The sequence below is a fragment of the Sarcophilus harrisii genome, chromosome 3 (genome assembly GCF_902635505.1).
Source record: "Sarcophilus harrisii chromosome 3, mSarHar1.11, whole genome shotgun sequence".
NCBI classification, from domain to species: domain Eukaryota; kingdom Metazoa; phylum Chordata; class Mammalia; order Dasyuromorphia; family Dasyuridae; genus Sarcophilus; species Sarcophilus harrisii.
The window spans coordinates 220609530-220628415 of NC_045428.1; the positions used below are offsets into that span (position 1 = coordinate 220609530).

The following is an 18886-nucleotide window of genomic DNA, read 5'->3' on the forward strand; positions in this document are numbered from 1 at the left end:
TAATAAGAATAGCTCTATGCTGACAAGATACTTTTTAGTATAAACTAGGATTTAAACACTATCTGTATCAGAGTATTCTGGGGAATGTGGGGAGTCTGCTTATAATAGTCTAGTATCTAAATATAGGGAATTGTTTGTGGAAAACTTCAAATATTCTATTTTTATTTTGGCATTCAGACTTTCACAAAATTTCAAGAAATAACATTCAAACTGTCATTCCTCAAAAAAGTAAAATATGATATAGTACATTAAATTTTAGAAGCTTCTTCATTCTTCAGATACCAGGTTAGACAAAGAATAAAAGATTTCTGTGCCATACCTGAAACCTCCCCTCAACTTTATATGGTTGTACCATAATATGAAAATATTCTATGCCTCACAGCATTGAAAATATTGCCAATATGTCCTGTCCTGAAAATTGAACACATGAAGTAACTGATTAGAGTTTGTGTTGCTAAATATTTTGTGCTAAATCACTATCCCCTTCTAAAAGTGAAATAAAATAATTTAATAGAAATCGAGTATTTATGGTAGATAAGTTAACAATAACAAAGTTAGATTTATAACTTTTAAAAAGAATCATCACAGTATTAGTGTCCTTACTGACAAATTACTTCCATAAAATGTAGTTCCCATTTTAATGTTTTTTTCTTTACATTAAATAGTAGTCTAATTTCATTTTTTTCTGTATAAAGTTTCCTACAATTTCATAGCCCTGTAAATTAACAAGGCTTTTCAGATGACATTTGACTTTTTCTAGGAACCATTGGCTTTGCTTTATTTAGAATTCCTATAGTCAGAAATAGTTATTGTTCTTTACCCTAACTCTTTATTTTCCATAGGTTTTTTGTTTCATTAAAATGTCACACAATAAAAACAAGTGACATTTTGCTGGGATTTCTGTCACTTAGTGTTTTAGTCTTATTTCATTTAGCATTATTAAGTACAGAACATTAATCATAATCAACATACTGGTATAATGAAGTACTAATTTGCAAATTGTAATGAATGAAAAGTTAAAAGAGTCAAAATGTTTTTTATTGGACAATAAACTCACTCAGCTGTGGTCATCAGTTCTTGCTATAAACTTTTTAGAAAATTTATGTTGCAAATGCTCTTATAATCCAGCTTCCTTCTCAATTTACTGAAATTAGCTTTAGCTTAGTTTTTGTCTTTCTCTTACAGCTCTTGGTTTCAAGGAACTCAATCTTCTCTCTTTTTAAAGCATTAGAATTTAACAAATAAGGAGTTATTTCTGAAAAGTCAAGATACACATTTCTTCCTGAAACAATTCATTAACCACAGAAAGCTGGAATTTGGAACTGCTATAATTGCACATAAGCTGAACTGCAAAAGGAGATGTCCATACATACCCAATTGTCTTTAGTCTGATGATAGTTACATATTAAAGAAATCCAAATAGCTTTGAAGTGGTCTTAGATTGACTACCTTCCCAGAAACATATTGTGTTTTTTCAGAATGACTTATGCATTTTTAGAATTTGAGAACATTGAAAGAAACTGTTATTTTGATTTATGTAATGTTAATTTTTAAAAAGAAGTTATTTTTTCATTAGTTGAGTCAAATTAAGGGTATTTTTAAAATGCAAAGGCACTGAAACATTTGAATTCTTGACATGTATTGCAAACAAACCAGTACATCATTTCTTTATTTCTTTTCTTTGCCTCTTCCCTCCCCAATGTTTGCCATTAACTAATCTTGGAGACCTACTTTTTTAAAAGAAGATTTTCAACTAATTTTTAGTGGTTATCTTTTACTTGAATAAATGCCTGAATTTTATGTCAAAGACACATACATAATCCAAAAAGACAAATGTGGAAATGGTCACTAAACTGTTAGATTTCAAGCCTATGGTCGAATTAACATTTCACATCCTTTTTCAATGTAAGGATTTCATAAAGGAGAACATTTGGCATCGTAAGAATAAAAGGGAGCACCATCTCTCTTTTTTTTTCTTTTTTTTTTTTTTTAAAGGAAATGACATTCCTGAAAATTTCTTAGTTAATAACAGTGAGAAACAGAAGACTAGTCAACAAAAAGGTAGGATGCCTCGACTGCCATTCCACAATGCTGAATGGGGAACCTCAGATGTTTTGGGAGGGATTTAATTTTCAGGGGAGGCAGTGCGTCAGTCCCTATGCTGTTTCAACGCTTGGCCCTTCTGCTGACGATAGCCACTGTAGTACTGATGAATGCCATATGTAGTGGTGATTTTAGGGATATGGACATTTATTCACTAGGAATTTGACAGAGGCCATCTACTAATTCCACCAACAACTCAAACATCTCAGATGTTTGTACATTTTGGTCTCTGCAAACCTGGGTCAAATTCAGACCAGTAACCATATCCCGCTACTGGTTCCCTGAGCCACCCAGTACCCATAAATGTATTTTAATCAGTTTTCATGTTAGGTTTATTCATTTCCCCAAGGTTGAAATTGAACTCTTTGAAGACTTGTATAAGGACAATGCCAATGGAAACAGTAGTGAATCCACACGCCATTCCCAAGAAATCTACCAGTCCTACATTACTCCATTCCCGAAAAAGAATTGCTGATGCCAACAAGACCAAAGTGGTGAATACAACATAATAGATGGCACCAAATACAGAAGAATCAAAGCACTCCAGTGCCTTATTAATATACCGAAACTGAATGATGATGCTACAGCCAAGTACAGCTAAAAGGACCAGACAAAGGTACAGGGCTCTTTGACTTGATGGATTATTATGAAAGATGTCTTGAGCAGCTAGCCCAATTCCTTTAGTGCTTGGTACAGTGAAACTCCCCAACAATGAGCAAATACTGATGTACACCATAATATTGGTGGGTCCATGGGCTGGCGCTATCCAGAAAATGAGAAGCAGCAGCATGAGGAGCACTATGCATAGGTAGCCAACAAACACTGAAAAATAAATAACACATTATTAATGAAAGGGAAAAACAAACATACAAACAAATAAATAAAATAATTCACAGCACATTTTTTTAAATGATAAAAGTAAACATTATAAGTTAGTAGATTAGATACTGTGACATTAACTATTGTTAATCTACTCTCATTAGGCTGTAGTATAAATAATACTCTAATCAGTTTAATTAAACTTTTCATTATATTTCCTTCCTTTTCTTCTTTTGATGAGGCAATTGGGGTTAAGTGACTTGCCAAGGTCATCACACAGTAAGTATTAAGTGCTGAGGCTGGATCTAAACTCAAGTCCTCCTGATGTCAGGTCCACTATACCAGAAAGCTGTCACAAATTTCCTTCTTTCTGTTACATTCTGTTCCAATATAATTTCTTGCCTTAATGGATCTATGATACCATTAATACTTATCCTGGCAATGCCTTTTCTTTTCATAAAAATTTTCTGGTTGTTTTGTCATAAATCATTCATCGAAGAGCAACCCTAATCCTATAACCAATTCTCCTTTTCTTCCATTTTACTTGGTAATAGATGTTTCTACTAGTCTCTAGACGTAATATATGAATTTACTACTTGGGCTGATCTGTCATCTCTTAGATTAAAGATCTGATTAGATTTGACTGCTTTCTTTCTTAATTTAATCATGTATATCCTCAATAATTACCTTTTATACTGCTTCTTATACATAATCCATGTTTGATAACATGCTATATAGCCTGACACCCTAATATAATGGAATTCAGTGATTCACAGTCATTACTAGTATACTAGTAAAACAGGCAGTCTGAGATGACTGAGCATTATGCAATTTGCCAAAAGATCTTGAGTCCAAACTTTTCAATTCTTGGCTTACTTCATTACCCATCTGCCCAGAGATAGCTGGTGATGCAATGTATAACTTACTAGGCTCAGAGTCAGGAAACTCCAAGTTCAAATGCAGCCTAAGACACTTACTAGTTGTGAGACCCTGGGTAAATCACTTAATTTCTTTTTGCCTCAGTTTCACCAGCTATAAAAATAGGGATAATAGCAGCATCTATTTCATACATGTACAGTATGAGAATCAAATGAGATATTTGTAAACAACACAAAAGCCTGGTACATAGGAGGCACTATATAAACAATTCCTCCCCCCTTTTCAATTTCCATCTATGACATATATTAGTAGATGGCCTAATTCAATGGAGCACCCATTCAGCTACATATCAACAAGGACAATATAGTTTTATTTTTTTTCTTAAAATGGATGGTTAAGAATTAATTTTTTTTTTACTTATTGCTATGGATCACTAAACAGATTGTATATATAGTACCAAAACACAATATAACTAATACACTGTTATATGTGAACAGAAGCAACTGGAGAATTTTTCTATTAATAATTTATCCTTTTGTTTGTATCTAACGGAAGATAAATTTCATGATACCAGAGAACATCTGCAGTAAACATATTTTTCTGTTTCAACAATTTGATTGCTGTCAATACTCAATGTATCACTAACAATAATTTCAGTAGATATATCAACCTTAGAAATTTGTATGATAATGATGAATACATGATAAACTTTCTCTGGGAATGTGTGAAAATGCACTTTTGCTCTAATGAGTCTCTGAAATCACACACTGAGGGAAATTATGATATTTTTCTCACTCTCTCAGTTGGCTGCTATGCTTGTATAAATGCAGTCTGAAAATGTATTCCTATTTCCCGTTCATATTTTTATCAAAAATATCCTTGATGTAATTATGGCTCATTTTATAGATAGTAAAGCTCTCCTCTAGACATTGGTTGTCTAACGTTGTTGCTCATGTTTCCTCAGTCACTTTTTAAAAAAAGCTCTCTCTTCTTTTTTTGATCTCTTTGGAGCAAAGTAATGGTCTTAATAATAATAATAATAATAATATATATATATATATATACATATGCTATATTATATAATAGTATATAAAATACTATTTTAAAAAATAAAATACTTTCAGGTCTTTAATTTCTCTCAATATATTAAAATGTTAAGTTATGTATATAACATACGTATATAAAACTAAAAAGTATATATTGCCATTTTAACATCTCTTCTAAATTGATTGGTTAGATTTGTCTTGTTCTGAAAGAGGTACACTGAGGTCTCCTACCTATTATAGCTTGAATTAATAAATAAAACTAGAAACTGGTTTTATTAAAAAACTAATAAAATAGAAAAACCAAAATAGATAAAATAGATAATCATTGGTTAATTCGATTTTAAAAAAGAAAAGAAGAAAATCAAATTACTAGTATCAAAAGTGAAAGGTTGAATTCACCACCAATGAAGAAAATGGTTAGGAGTATTTTGCCCAGTTATATGCTAATAAATTTGATATTCTTAATGAAATGTACGAATATCTGAAAAAATATAAATTATCCAGATTAACAAGAAGAACTAAAATAAACAACCCAATCTTAGAAAAAAGAAATTGAACAAATCATCAATTAATTTTCTAAGAAAAGATCTTCAGGACAAGATGGATTTACAAGCAAATTCTACTAAACATTTAAAGAACAATTAATCCCAATACTTTAAAAACTACTTGGAAAAATAGGTGAAGAAAGAATCCTACCAAATTCCTTTTGTAACACAAATATGATGCTGATACCCAAACCAGAAAGAGCCAAAACAGAGAGAGAAAATTAAAAGCCAATTTCCCTAATGGAAATTGATGCAAAAATTTTTAATAAAATAGTAGCAAAATTATTTCAAAGTCCAAATCTTTTTATGCAGCAAAATACCTGTATGGACATGTATACATATATTGTATTTAACATATACTTTAACATATTTAACATGTATTGGTCTTCCTGCTATCTGGGGAAGGGGGTAGGAGGAAGGAGGGGAAAAATTGGAACAAAAGGTTTTGCAACTGTTAATGCTGAAAAATTACCCATGCATATATCTTGTAAATAAAAAGCTATAATAAAAAAAAATAGTAGCAAAGAGATTATAGCAATTTATCACAAGAATCATGCACAATGACCAGGTAGAATTAATACCAGGAATTCAGGACTGGTTCAATATTAGAAAAACTATCAACATAGTTGACTATATCAGTAACAAAACCAACAGAAATCTTATGGTTATCTCAATATATGTAGAAAAAGCCTTTGATAAAATACAGTACCCATTCATTCTTATTTAAAAAATACTAGAGAACATAGGAATGAATGAAGCTTATCTTAAAATGATAAGCAATATCTAAAACCATCAGCAAGCATTATTTGTAACCGGATATATAATCAGGAATAAAGCAAGCAAGGATATCTATTATCAATTCTATTATTTAATATTGTACTAGAAATGTTAGCCAAAGCAATAGGAAAAGAAAAAAAATTAAAGAAATTAGAATAGAGAATCAACTAAAAAACCACCTGAAATCATTAACAACTTTGGCAGAGTTGCAGGGTACAAAATAAGCCCACATAGATCCTTAGTATAGCTAAATATTATTAACAAAGTTCAGCAGTAGGAGATAGAAATTCCATTTAAAATAAATAGAGACAACATAAAATACTTGTGAGTCCATCTGCCAAAACAAAACCAGGAAGTATATGAACACAAATATAAAAAACTTTTCACACAAATAAAGTTAGAACTAAACAATGGAAAAAATATCAATTGCTTATAGATAGGCTGAGTCAATATAACAACAATGAAAATTCTAACCATCTATTTTATTCAGTGTCATGCCTATCAAACTATCAAAAAATGACTTCATAGAGCAAGAAAAATAATAAAATTAATTTGGAAGGAAAAATGTTCAGATATCAAGAGAATCAATAAATGCAAAAGAAGGTGGTCTAGCTATTGTATATCTCAAACTGTATTATAAAGTGGTAAGTAATTATCAAAACAATTGTTATTGGCTAAAAAACAGAATAGAAATAGATCCAGTGAAACAGATTAGGTACAAGTTATGTTGTAATTTAATTTAGTAATTTAGTATATAATAGTATATTACATAATAGCATATAATAATAGTAATTTAGTATATAATAAACCCAAAGATCCAAGCTTGTGGGACAAAATCTCTTTATTTGACCAAAACTGCTAGGAAAAATGGAAACCATTATGGTAGAAACTTGGTTTTACACCAATATTTCACACCTTATTCCAAGATAATGGATACATGATTTACACATGAAAGGTGATATCATAAGCAAATTAAGAGAGGATAGAACAGTTTATCTAGGACCAAAGATATAAAGAGCATTACAAAATGTAAAATAGATAATATTGATTATATAAAATTAAAAAAGTTTTTTGCACAAACAAAACCAGTTTATTTCAGTTATAGTTTCCTCAATAAGCTTTTTGCTCTGTGTTAATCTGTTGTGGTAGCACACAGGCATCTATGTTTTTGAAGTACAAGTACATTATGGCACTATATCCAAAGCTGCTAAATGGATAACATGGAAAAAAAAAATTCTAGAAAGAAGATTAATTTAGAAGAAAACCATATCAGAACTTAAAGTTTGCTTTGGAGATGCACAGTGATAAAGTACTTTCCTTATTTATTTGTATTATATATTTTGTGTTAAAAACTATCTTTGCATATACATTTGAAAATACATTTAGAAAATGGTATTATACCAATAACTATTATGATATCAGAGAATTATACAAATTGGAAATTTTTCAAGAGAATATTACATTAGTAAAATTTTTCAGTAAAGGTAAAAATTCCTCAAGTTCCCTTAGGCAACCTATCTCCAAAATATTTAAATAAAGAAATGAGTTACCTGGATTTGTAAGTTTCTCTTCAAGCTCAGCCTGAGTTGTTACACTCTCAGATTTCGGGGAATGAATGATAAGAACAACAGAACCAGCACAACTTAGCAAACATCCCAACTTGCCCAAGATGTTCAGTTTTTCTTTCAGAAGGTAAGAAGCTAAAATAGACCTTCCATAACAAAAAGAAAATGACAATTTTTAAACCAAGCTATTTGTCATATAACAGTAATGACTCTTACTTCAGATCCTACTTTATTTAATAATTCATTAGAACCCAAATTCTCTGTGGTATTTCTTAGTTGGGTTTAAGAAAAATGAAGGATAGGGCTCAGACCTGAAATCTTCCTCTACTAATGTGGGTCAATTCCTTCTTTGTATGCCCTTCTCTGTATACCCAGAACACTGATACATTGTTGATGGAATTGTGAATACATCCAGACATTCTGGAGAGCAATTTGGAACTATGCTCAAAAAATTATCAAACTGTGCCTACCCTTTGATTCAGCAGTGTTACTACTGGGCTTATATCCCAAAGAGATCTTTAAAAAGGGAAAGGGACTCACATGTACACAAATGTTTGTGGAAGCCCTTTTTGTAGTGGCAAGAAACTGGAAACTGAGTGGATGCCCATCAGTTGGAGAATGGCTGAATAAAATGTGGTATATGAATGTTATGGAATATTATTGTTCTGTAAGAAATGACCAATAGGAGGATTTCAGAAAGGCCTGGAGAGACTTACATGAACTGATGCTAAGTGAAATGAGCAGGACCAGGAGATCATTATATACTTTGAGAACAATACTATATGATGATCAATTCTGATGGATGTGACTCTCTTCAACAATGAGATGAATCAAATCGGTTCCATTTGTTCAATAATGAATAGAACGAGCTACACCCAGCGAAAGAACTCTGGTAAATGAGTGTGAACCACAACATAGGATTTCCAATCCCTGTTTTTGTTTCTTGCATTTTTTATTTCCTTCCCAGGTTAATTGTACATTATTTCAAACTTCGATTCTTCGTGTGCAGCAAAATAATTGTATGGGTATGTAGACATATATCGTATTTAACATATATTTTAACATATTTAACATGTATTGGTCTACCTGCCATGTGGGGCAGAGGGTCTGGGGAAAGAGGAGAAAAAGTGGAACAGAAGGTTTTACAATTGTCAATGCTGAAAAATTACCCATGCATATATCTTGTAAATAAAAAGCTATTTAAAAAAAAAAAAGAGTTGCCCAGAGGAAGGAAGAAATGAAAAGGGAATCTCTTCTCTATCACTAGACTTCAGAAAAAGAATAAAAGGGAAAGCCCAAGACTGATTCTCCTGTAAGTGTTGTTTCTGTTACAGAGACGAATTTCTTCTCAATTGTCTCTCTTGAATGAATCTCTAAAGAGCATCTCATCCATAGAATGAGCTTTTTAACTCATAAAAAGCACGACTTTTTAAGTCATTTTAAGGATTTCCAGGATATGACTGATCCTTTAAGCGGCCAATAGTTAGCCGCCCTGTAATTATACCAAATTGATAGAAGAACTTCTTTCCTACCTTTTAAAGAGGAAATAAAAGTACAAAACACTCCTTTAAACATCTTTTTAAGGGAATAAAACCTCACTCTGTTACTTTACCTAAACATCATCAAATTGGATAAAGGGGAACTCAGCTGATCTGGGTCCTTTAATCAAATCTTCTCTCCTCCAAATTATAATAAACAAACAAACAGAGTTTCATTTCCCATTATTTTTGTTGTTGTTGTTGTTGTTACTAGTTTAAGAATTGCCTTAATTGTGAGAGGGGCACCTAAATAGCAAAGAATTTAAAGTGCTGAAGGCCAGGAGACTTATCTTCCTGAATTCAAATCTGGCTTCAGACATAGTTCAGATCCCAAATCTGTCCTCAACTGTATGGCCCTAAATCACTTAATCCTGTTTGCCTCAGTTTCCTCATGAAATGGAAAGCCACTCTACAGCTTTGCCAAGAAAACTCCAAATGGGATCAAGAGTGAGGCATGATTGAAACAAATGAACAACAAAAACAAAAAAAAAAAAAGTTGCCAGAAGAAAAAATAGAATACCTCACCACAGAATAGAAGGTTATCATATCTGATAAATCATCATAGGTTTATAAGAATATTACCTATAGTCTTAAGAATTACACTGACTCTTTAATATAATGAATATAATCTCACTGTCAATTTGTTTCTTAATTCTTTATATTGAGACTAAAAACAAAGGTTACTTGTGATGTATCTTAAAAGAACCTAATTGCTGAAATCATTTTATAGATCATTAGTTGCTAATGTTTCTTATATAAAGTGACTTTGAGATCACTAATAAGTTTTTCATTATATTGCCCACATTGTAATATGCTTAGCACTTTGCTAATAACAATCCTCACATTTATGTAGCACTTTTACACTAGCAAAGTTTTTCTCACAATATATTGTGAAATAGGTTAATTAAGTACTACAAGGGGCACAAGTCTCTGTCTTCCATCACCTAACAGAAATGGAACTCTAAGCAAAAAGCACAACACAGGAGAGCATTAAGTCACTGCAGTGTTAACTATCAGAGAAAAGGATGACCCAAAGGGGTTGAAGCAGTCCACCATAATTTCACTAAAGAGATAAAATTTGAAGGGTAGGACAGAAATGAATAGACAGAAAAGTATTCTGGATGGGGGGAATAATGAGAGCAAAGGCATTAAATCAGGAAATAAGGGTGGTATGTTTATAAGAGTTATTGAGTTAAGTCATGTCTGGTGACCCCACTTGGGGTGTTCTTGGCAAAGATACTAGAATAGTTTGCCATTTCCTTCTCTAGCTCATTTTACAGATGAGGAAACTGGGACAAATGGTGAAATAATTTGCTTAGAGTCATCCATCTAGGAAGTGCCTGAAGCCAGATTTAAATTTAATATTTGTTATATTATAATAAGAAGGATCTTCTTAAGACTTGGAGAAGTCCTCATGTTATTTGATAAGTGATTTGAGAGTTGTATTAAAAAGAAATGTATATTCTGTCTCTCTCTGTTCTATTTTATTATACATAATATAGGGGCTAAATTAATTCTCTGTATTCCACATTAGGGTGACTGAAGGAAAATAGCAGTGCTAATGATTCAAAAAGATAATTTATCTTTTACTTTATTGTTTCTCTATTGTGATGCTTTGAATTTAGTAATACTTCAAACTAGACAAGTCAAGTCAACAAGCATTTATTAAAAACCTACTGGGTACCAGGAACTGTAATCAGTGAGGGGACAAGGCAAAAGTAAGCAAAAATGGTTATCTGTTCTCAAGAAGCTTACATTCTAATGAAAGGATCTCACAATAACAGGGCCATATTACAAAGAGGTCTGGTCTAGAAGAATCTCAGAAGCTGTCCAGCTTCTCTGATCCTTCCCTGCTTAGATCATTTCCCCTTTCCTCATTTCACTATAAAGGAACATCTCTGACTTATGCAAAAGATAGTTTTAAGTCATTTAAAATATGCTTTTTTTATAATTCATAACTAATCGCATGTGTCAGTTGTATTTTAATAAGCCTTATTATTTTCCAGGCTAGAGTAAACATAATCACATTTTTATTAAAAAGGACTTAGTTGAGATCAAAAGTGCTTTGAAATCTACTATGGACTATACAAATGAAATATATTAAGCACTAGACAACAATGAAAAATCAAAGCCTTTCATGAAATCAAGGCTGGTAAAATCTGCCAAGCTCTAACTGAAAATAATCCTGTAACTATGTTAGGATTTCAGTGAATAAATAATTTTTAGGCACAGGAATTCACCAGATAAATAATGTGGCACTTAATTCAGAAACTTCAGAAATACTGCAAACATTCATTTGGAGATCTACCGGAGAGCCACTTCAGAGAGGATAGCTAACTGAAAAGAATACATGCCTTTAAAAAGGAAGAAATAATTCCTCCATCTTCAGAACATTTGAAATGTTAGGAAATACTCAAACTAAAATTTAACAAGAAACAATTACAAGGGTGAATAGTGAAACTTATCTTAATCCAGGTGAAACTTTCCTTTTAGAAGCCCGTGATGATGATTAAAAAAAAAAAAAAATGAAGCATCAGGGATAAAGCAATTTTGAAGTTTCTTCTCATATACCTTAAGTCAGCAAAGATATAAACGAGAGAAGCCTCAAAAAAAAAAAAATAGGTATATTACTATCCTGTGATTCAGCTATGAAGTGGTTCCACCATTCTTGGGAAATTGTTTGAAATTATGAGAGAAAAGTGACTAAGTTATTCATATGCTTTGATCCCAAGATATAATTAATTACTGGAACTAGGCCCCCCAAAGAGATCGAAGACAAGAGTTCTCACATATACCAACATATTCAGAGCAGCATTTTTTTTTTGTCAGATCAATAAAAAAAAAGTAGGTATCTACTGATTGACAAATTTTCAATGCTAAATTTCATTCAATGTGGAATATGAAAATAATATAATTATATCATGAGAAAAGACAAGTATGATGAATCCCAAGAAATTTTGCAAGATTTTTTTGGAATTCCAAAGTAAACAGGAACAAGAGACCAATGAACATAATGGCCATAATACTACAGAGAGGTGAAGGATCATGGGCAAGAGATCCTGCATACTTCATTGGAAACTGATGTGTCACTTTATTTTATTTGACCATTTTTCTTTGTGTAACCAGGAACACGGATGTGCAGAACTTGCTTTTGGTCAGTTCTGAGGGATTCTGGCCCTTAGGGGACAATGGTGAATTCTGTTGACTACAGAGCAGGAAAAACTGCTGACTTGTTTAATGTTTAGAAGGAAGTGACTGGCCCCAGGAATACTCTATTTCTAGATTGCAGATCATATAACAACTATTCAAGTCTTTTCCATCCACGAAAGTTAAAGAGTATCCTCTCTTCCCCCTGTCCTAAACATGGCCACAGTTCTCATATATTATCTAAGGCAGAGGTACTTAACAAGTTATTTGATCTTTAGCCCTTGATCACAGTATGTTTTAAAAAGTTGAGTAGTACAATGGGTAGAGTGCTGCACTTGGAATGAGGATGACTGGAATTCAAATCCAGTCTTTGAATACTTACTAGCAGTGTGACCCTGAGGAAATCCATTTAATCTCAGTTTGTCCCATTTGCCTGAAAAGTGGGGACAATAGCTATTTTGAAGATTGCTTTGAAGATAAAATGAGATATCTATGAAAAATAATTGCCACAGTAACACAGTAAAAATAATTGCTACCAGAAACTTTTTTTTAATATATTAGAAAGGACAAAGCCACTTTGAAGCCTCATATGTAAGTTAATGGAGGAGAAAGAAAATGGAACTGGCCTGGGGAAAAGGAAGCTTAAACTCTATTCCAGGATCTACCATCAGCTATCTTTATGACTTTAATAAATCCTTCCAATCTCTGGGCTTCTACTTCTTCATTTGTAAGAACAAATGGGCTGATCTATGTATTCTTTATGATTCTTTTCAATTTTAATGTAACTTGGTGCTCATTTGTGCTTTTGCTTATAGCAAAACAAAAGATGAGACAGTCAAGATACTATATGACAGAAGCAAGCAATTTATGACCTAAAATGATAGCTATTCTCCATCTCTGTTGGGATTTATAATGTAAATTCAGCATTTAAATATTTAAACTTTTTTTTTTTTTCTGAGTAGTGATCCATAGGTGACAGCAGACTGCCAAGGGGTCCATGATACAAAACAAGATTAAGAGCCCCTGATAAAGAAGGAATAATTTAATAATGTAAAAAATAAAAGTTACCCAAAATACCCTATGAAGTTACAAGTTTGGATTTTGTGGAATCTCAGGAATTTTAAAACATGGTATTTGCTTACATATTAAATGCTGCCGTGTGTAAGCAAATGAGACTTAGAAAAAACAATACTGAATCTTAAGATAGCTTTTTTTTTTTTTTTTTTTGGCAAAAGTTTTGATATTTGTTGAAAGTATTAGAGCCAAGATGGAAGAAGGCTCCCATATACAAAACTACTTTAAATAGGTATACGATATGTGCCAGACTGCGTTCTGATGGGGAAATCTAGAAAAAGTCAGTGAGTCATTTGTCCAACTCAGCTTGGCATAAAGACTGATTCAGGGAGGTTACAGACATTGTAGACTGGGATCTGGTCAGGAATATGTCTGCCATGGAACACTGGCATCCAGGGAGAAGTTGTGCAATTGGCAAGATCTCTGCCCAGGATCCACTGGAGCCATACCAGGGCACTGCAACAGGGACAGGTGTGAGCTCTAAATTTTGTTACAGGTTTTGGGGTTAGTCACCCATAGCAAACTGAGAAAGAAACTTATGCCCCAAGGTATCATAGCTAGATAAGGAGACTGTGAGAGGTAGAACAAGAGAGGCAGAAGTATAAAATTAAGCTAGAGCAGACAGCAGCATTAAGGTGGCTCCAGCCCTCACTCCCAGCATCTAGTTCAGTATGCAGAAGAAGAACCACAGCAGGAATCCTAACCAAAGAAGAGTCCACCATTTCACATTTCCAAAACAGCAAAACTTACTAGCTACCTGCCATAGACTGAGTCTAGTAGCAGTCTAAGCTTATTCAGACCCAAACCCAGGTTAAGAGCTTAGACTAAGGGGCAGAGAGCCAAGATGTCAGAGTAAAGGCAGGAATCTGTCCAACTTTTCCCCCAAAGTGCTCCAAATTCCTTTAAATAATGACTCTAATCCCACTTTAGAGCATCAGAATACCCCCAAATACAGAGTAGAACATTTTCCAGCCAAAGGCAACTTAGAAGCTCAGCAAAAAAAGGTCTGTGACACAGGGTGGGAGTCCAGTGTGCAGTCCTGGTGCAAGGCGCCCTGGACCCAGCCCCAAACTGGGGCTCAACCTCTGAATCAGTGGCAATACTGGGGCTTAGATACCTCTCAGCCCAGAGACACCAGAGAGGATCTGGAAGGTCAGCAGAAAAGATCTGTGGAACCAGAGTAGGAGCCTACCTGGCAGTTCCAGCATAGGCTTGACCCTGGCCCCAGTTCTGGCCCTGACCCCCGTATCAGTGAGGCAGGACCTCTGTATCAGCAGCAGTGCTGGAGGCTTCTGGACTTCTCAGCCCAGGGACACTAGGGACACCAGACTTGGAAAAACAACTGATCTGGAAAACAGATCCAGAAGAGATAATGGAAAAATTAATGGTTTACCTAAAAGTCATGATCAAAAAAGAGTATGAATACTATTTTTCAAGAAATTATCAAGGAAAACTGTCCTGATATTTTAGAACCAACCAGAGGGTAAAATGTTAATTGAAAGAATCCACTAATCACCTCCTAAAAGAGATCCAAAAATGAAAACTTTCAGGAATATTTTAGTCAAATTCTGGAACTCTCAAGTCAAGGAGAAAATATTTCAAGCATCCAGAAATTAAACAATTCAAGTATAGTGGAGCCACAGTCAGGATAACACAAGGTTTAGCAGCTTCTACAATAAAGGACTGGAGGGCTTGGAATATGACATTCTAGAGAGCAATGAAGCTAGGATTACAATCAAGAATCACCTACCCAGAAAAACTGAGTATAATACTTCAGAGGGAAAGGTGGCCATTTAATGAAACAAGAGGATTTTCAAGGATTCATGATGAAAAGATCAGAGCCGAATAGAGAATCTGGTTTTCAAATACAGGACTCTGAAGAAGCATAAGGAGATAACCTGGAAATGATATCATAAGGCACTTAATAAGGTTTATCTGTTTACACTCCTATATGGGAAGATGATACTTGTAACTCATTAGAATGTTCTCATTATTTCAGTTAGAAATATATATAGAACAGAGAGCATGGGTGTGACTTGAATATGAAGGGATAATATTGTTTTTTTAAAATTTTAAAAAAATTTTTAAAATGTTTTTAAAAAATATTTAAAAATGTTTTTTTAAGGTGTAAGAGAGGAGTGTGCTGGGAGAAAGGGAAAGGGAGAAGTGGAATGGTGCAAATTTTCTGCCATAAAAAAAAAAGGCAAGAAAAAGTTCTTACAGTGGAGGAAAAGCGGGGGAGGAAAAGGGTGAGTGAGTGAACCTTACTCTCATCAGAACTGGCTCAAATAGGAAATAACATACACAATAGAGGTATAGAAATCTATCTTATCCTGCAGGAAAATAGGAGGGGAAAGGGATGTGAGAAGTGGGGGGAGGGTGATAAGAGAGAGGGAATATTAGGGAAGGGAGCAGCGGTCAGTAGCATTGACCTTTTGACCTTTTTGATCTTTTGAGAAGGAACAGGATGAAAAGAGGAGAAATACAATCAGCAATAGTAAGTGTAAAAAAAATTTTCGAAGCAAGTTTTCCTGATGGAATATTATTGTTCTTTGAGAAATGATTAACAGGATGCTCTCAGGAAAACCCAAACAAACCTGGAATGTCTTTCATGAACAAAGTGAAATATACTGTATAAAAATTAATAGCAATGTTCCAGGATGACCAGTTGTAAATGACTTACTTATTCTCAATAGTACAATCATCCATAACTATTGTGAAAGGCTTATGGTGAAAAATCCTATCCATACCCAGAGAAGGAACTGATTATGTCTGAATATAGATTGAAGCATTCTCCTATTTCTCTCTCTCTCTCTTTATTTCTAACTTAATTTTTCTTGAGGGTTTTTATTTTCATTAGGATGGGAGATCTATGTTTTCTTTTACAACTTGACTTTCATTGAAATGTTATGCATAACTTCACATGTGGTTTCTTAATTGTGGGTGGGGATAAGGGAGAGAACCTAGAACTCAAAAATCTTAAAAACAATTGTTTAAAAATGCATTTTGAATGTAACTGGGAAAAATATTAAATAAACAAATACTTTTTCTTAAAAAAGAGCTTAGACTAAGGAGCGTTTGAAATCAGATTTCATTTTGGATTAGGTCACTCTGGAAGCACTATAAATTTGTAGGTCTCCAGATTATCCCAGAGATTTTAGAATAATACAATATTCAATATTCCAAGGAAGTAGCAATAGGATCAGCTTTTCCTTCCAGAAGTACAACAGAACCTAGCCCTAATATTCAGTCTAAAGGTAGGAAGAGACTGAAAAATGAACAAACAGACCAAAAAAGAAATCTATAATAAATGTCATGGTGACAGAAAAGCTCGAGACATAAACTTGGAAGAAGAGAATGACATCAAAACATCTAGAAGCAAAACCTCAGAGAAAAACAGAGCCTGAGCAAATATTCAACTAGAATAGCAGGAAAAGATGAGGCAAGAGTTAAAAATAGAAATTAAAATGTTTTTTATAAATTAAATAAGAGGGCTTTAGGAGAAAATTAGAAAAGAATTGACACCTATGCAAGAAAGAATTGGAAACAGAATTAACAGGTTAGCACAAGAATACAAAATCTAACCCAAGCAACAAACTTCTTGAAAATTAAAATGGATTTTCTAAAAGCTAATATCTCTATAAGGCAACAAGAAATATTAAAGCAAAGTCAAAAGACAAAAAAAAAGAAAAAAATGTAAGCTATCTTAAAGCAAAAATAACTGATCTGGAAAACAAGTTAAGATGATAAAAATTTAAGAATCACTGCATTATCTAAATACCATGATAAAAAAAATTTGACATCCCATTTTAAGGAACCTTTAGAAAACAAAACAATTTTTAAAAGTGCCCAAATCCCTTTAAAACAGAGGGCCAACCAGAAATATAAAGAATCCATCTCTAGAAAGAAACCCCAAAGTCAAAACTTCCAGGAACATGATAGCCAAAATTCACAATTGAAGTGGAGGAATCTTTCTTCTGCCAGGGGCACATATTTATATCTGGATATTTATAACATCATTCACGGATCAAAGCCAAATATTAACTTAAAAACTCAAACAGTGGGAGTTTGTTGTATCTAGCTTTCAGCTTATCATCATCTGTGGTTGCCTTAGGAGGGCCAGACCAAATGATTTTGTGGGTCTTAAATAGCCCATGGGCAGGACATTCCCTATCCCTGATTTAGAACTTCCATGTCAAAGAAAAAAATATTGTAAGCATCCAGAAAGAAAGAATTCAAATATCAAGGAGCACCAATGAGGATTCAGTACATGAACTTAGTACTTTTTTTTTTTTTAAGTTAAATAACTTTTTATTGACAGACCCCATGTCAGGGTAATTTTTTACAACATTATCCTTTGCACTCACTTCTGTTCCAATTTTTCCCCTCCCTCCCTCCACCCTCTCCCCAAGATGGCAAGCAGTCCTATACATGTTAAATACATTACAGTAGATCTTGGATACAATATATGTGTGCAGAACCAAACAGTTTTCTTTTGCTCAGGGAGAATTGGATTTAGAAGGTATAAATAACCTGGGAAGAAGAACAAAAATACAAGCAGTTTACATTCATTTCCTAGTGTTCTTTCTTTGGGTGTAGCTGCTTCTGTCCATCCTTGATCAATTGAAACTAAGTTAGATCTTGTCTTTGTTGAAGAAATCCACTTCCATCAGAATACATCCTCATACAGTATCGTTGTTGAGGTATATAATGATTTCCTGGTTCTGTTCATTTCGCTCAGCATCATGAACTTAGTACTTAATATAGTTCTACAAGATTAACACCTATTCTATGAGATTCACATCTGTCATAATGTAATTATAATAGAGCATATAAGCTGGGACAAATTCAGCTAGACAGATTCATTTCATCTCCCACCTTTGTGGTGGCTAGAGACTGGAGCACAAGACCTGGGACTGAGATAGACTTCAAGACAGAGATTGTTGTGGTGGTCTTCCTGCCTCCCCCCCAAGACATATTCCAGAGGAGCTCAAGAAAACTGGCCTGGGCCCCAGGCAAGGAAACTAGACTGTAAAGGAGACAATAAAGAATTTGGACTTTATCCCTGGCTATTCTCTTGGTGATTACTCTGCTGAAATGAAGGCTGCTCCAAGACCTCCAGAAAACCAACCAGAACATTACAGATGTGTATGTAAATATGTACATATCTGTATATTATACACAGATATGTATACACACACATAGATCTATGTGCTTTCTTCCTTATCATGTGGTATGGAGCCTCTTTGATAAAGCAAAAATAGCTTGGAATCTCATGGACATGGACAAATCTCATGGACTGGACTAGAGAACTGTTAAGCACCATGCTAAACTAGATAACCATTGTCTTATCAATTCCACTGAGTTAGCACCTTGTAAGAATCCTTGTTTCA

The 18886-nt window shown here is 33.6% G+C and overlaps 1 protein-coding gene across 1 annotated transcript in view; it reads right to left on the minus strand.

Annotated features, from left to right (window-relative positions):
- Positions 1-1139: 1139 nt before the first annotated feature.
- NIPA1 (NIPA magnesium transporter 1) overlaps positions 1140-18886 on the minus strand; it is a 43729-nt gene continuing 25982 nt past the window's right edge. Inside the window, exons 4-5 of the mRNA XM_003765625.3 lie at positions 7720-7880; positions 1140-2925 (exon numbers count right to left, since the gene is read on the minus strand). Of these exons, the coding sequence (XP_003765673.1) occupies positions 2414-2925; positions 7720-7880 (673 nt within the window). The 3' untranslated portion in view covers positions 1140-2413. The remainder of the gene's footprint in view (positions 2926-7719; positions 7881-18886) is intronic.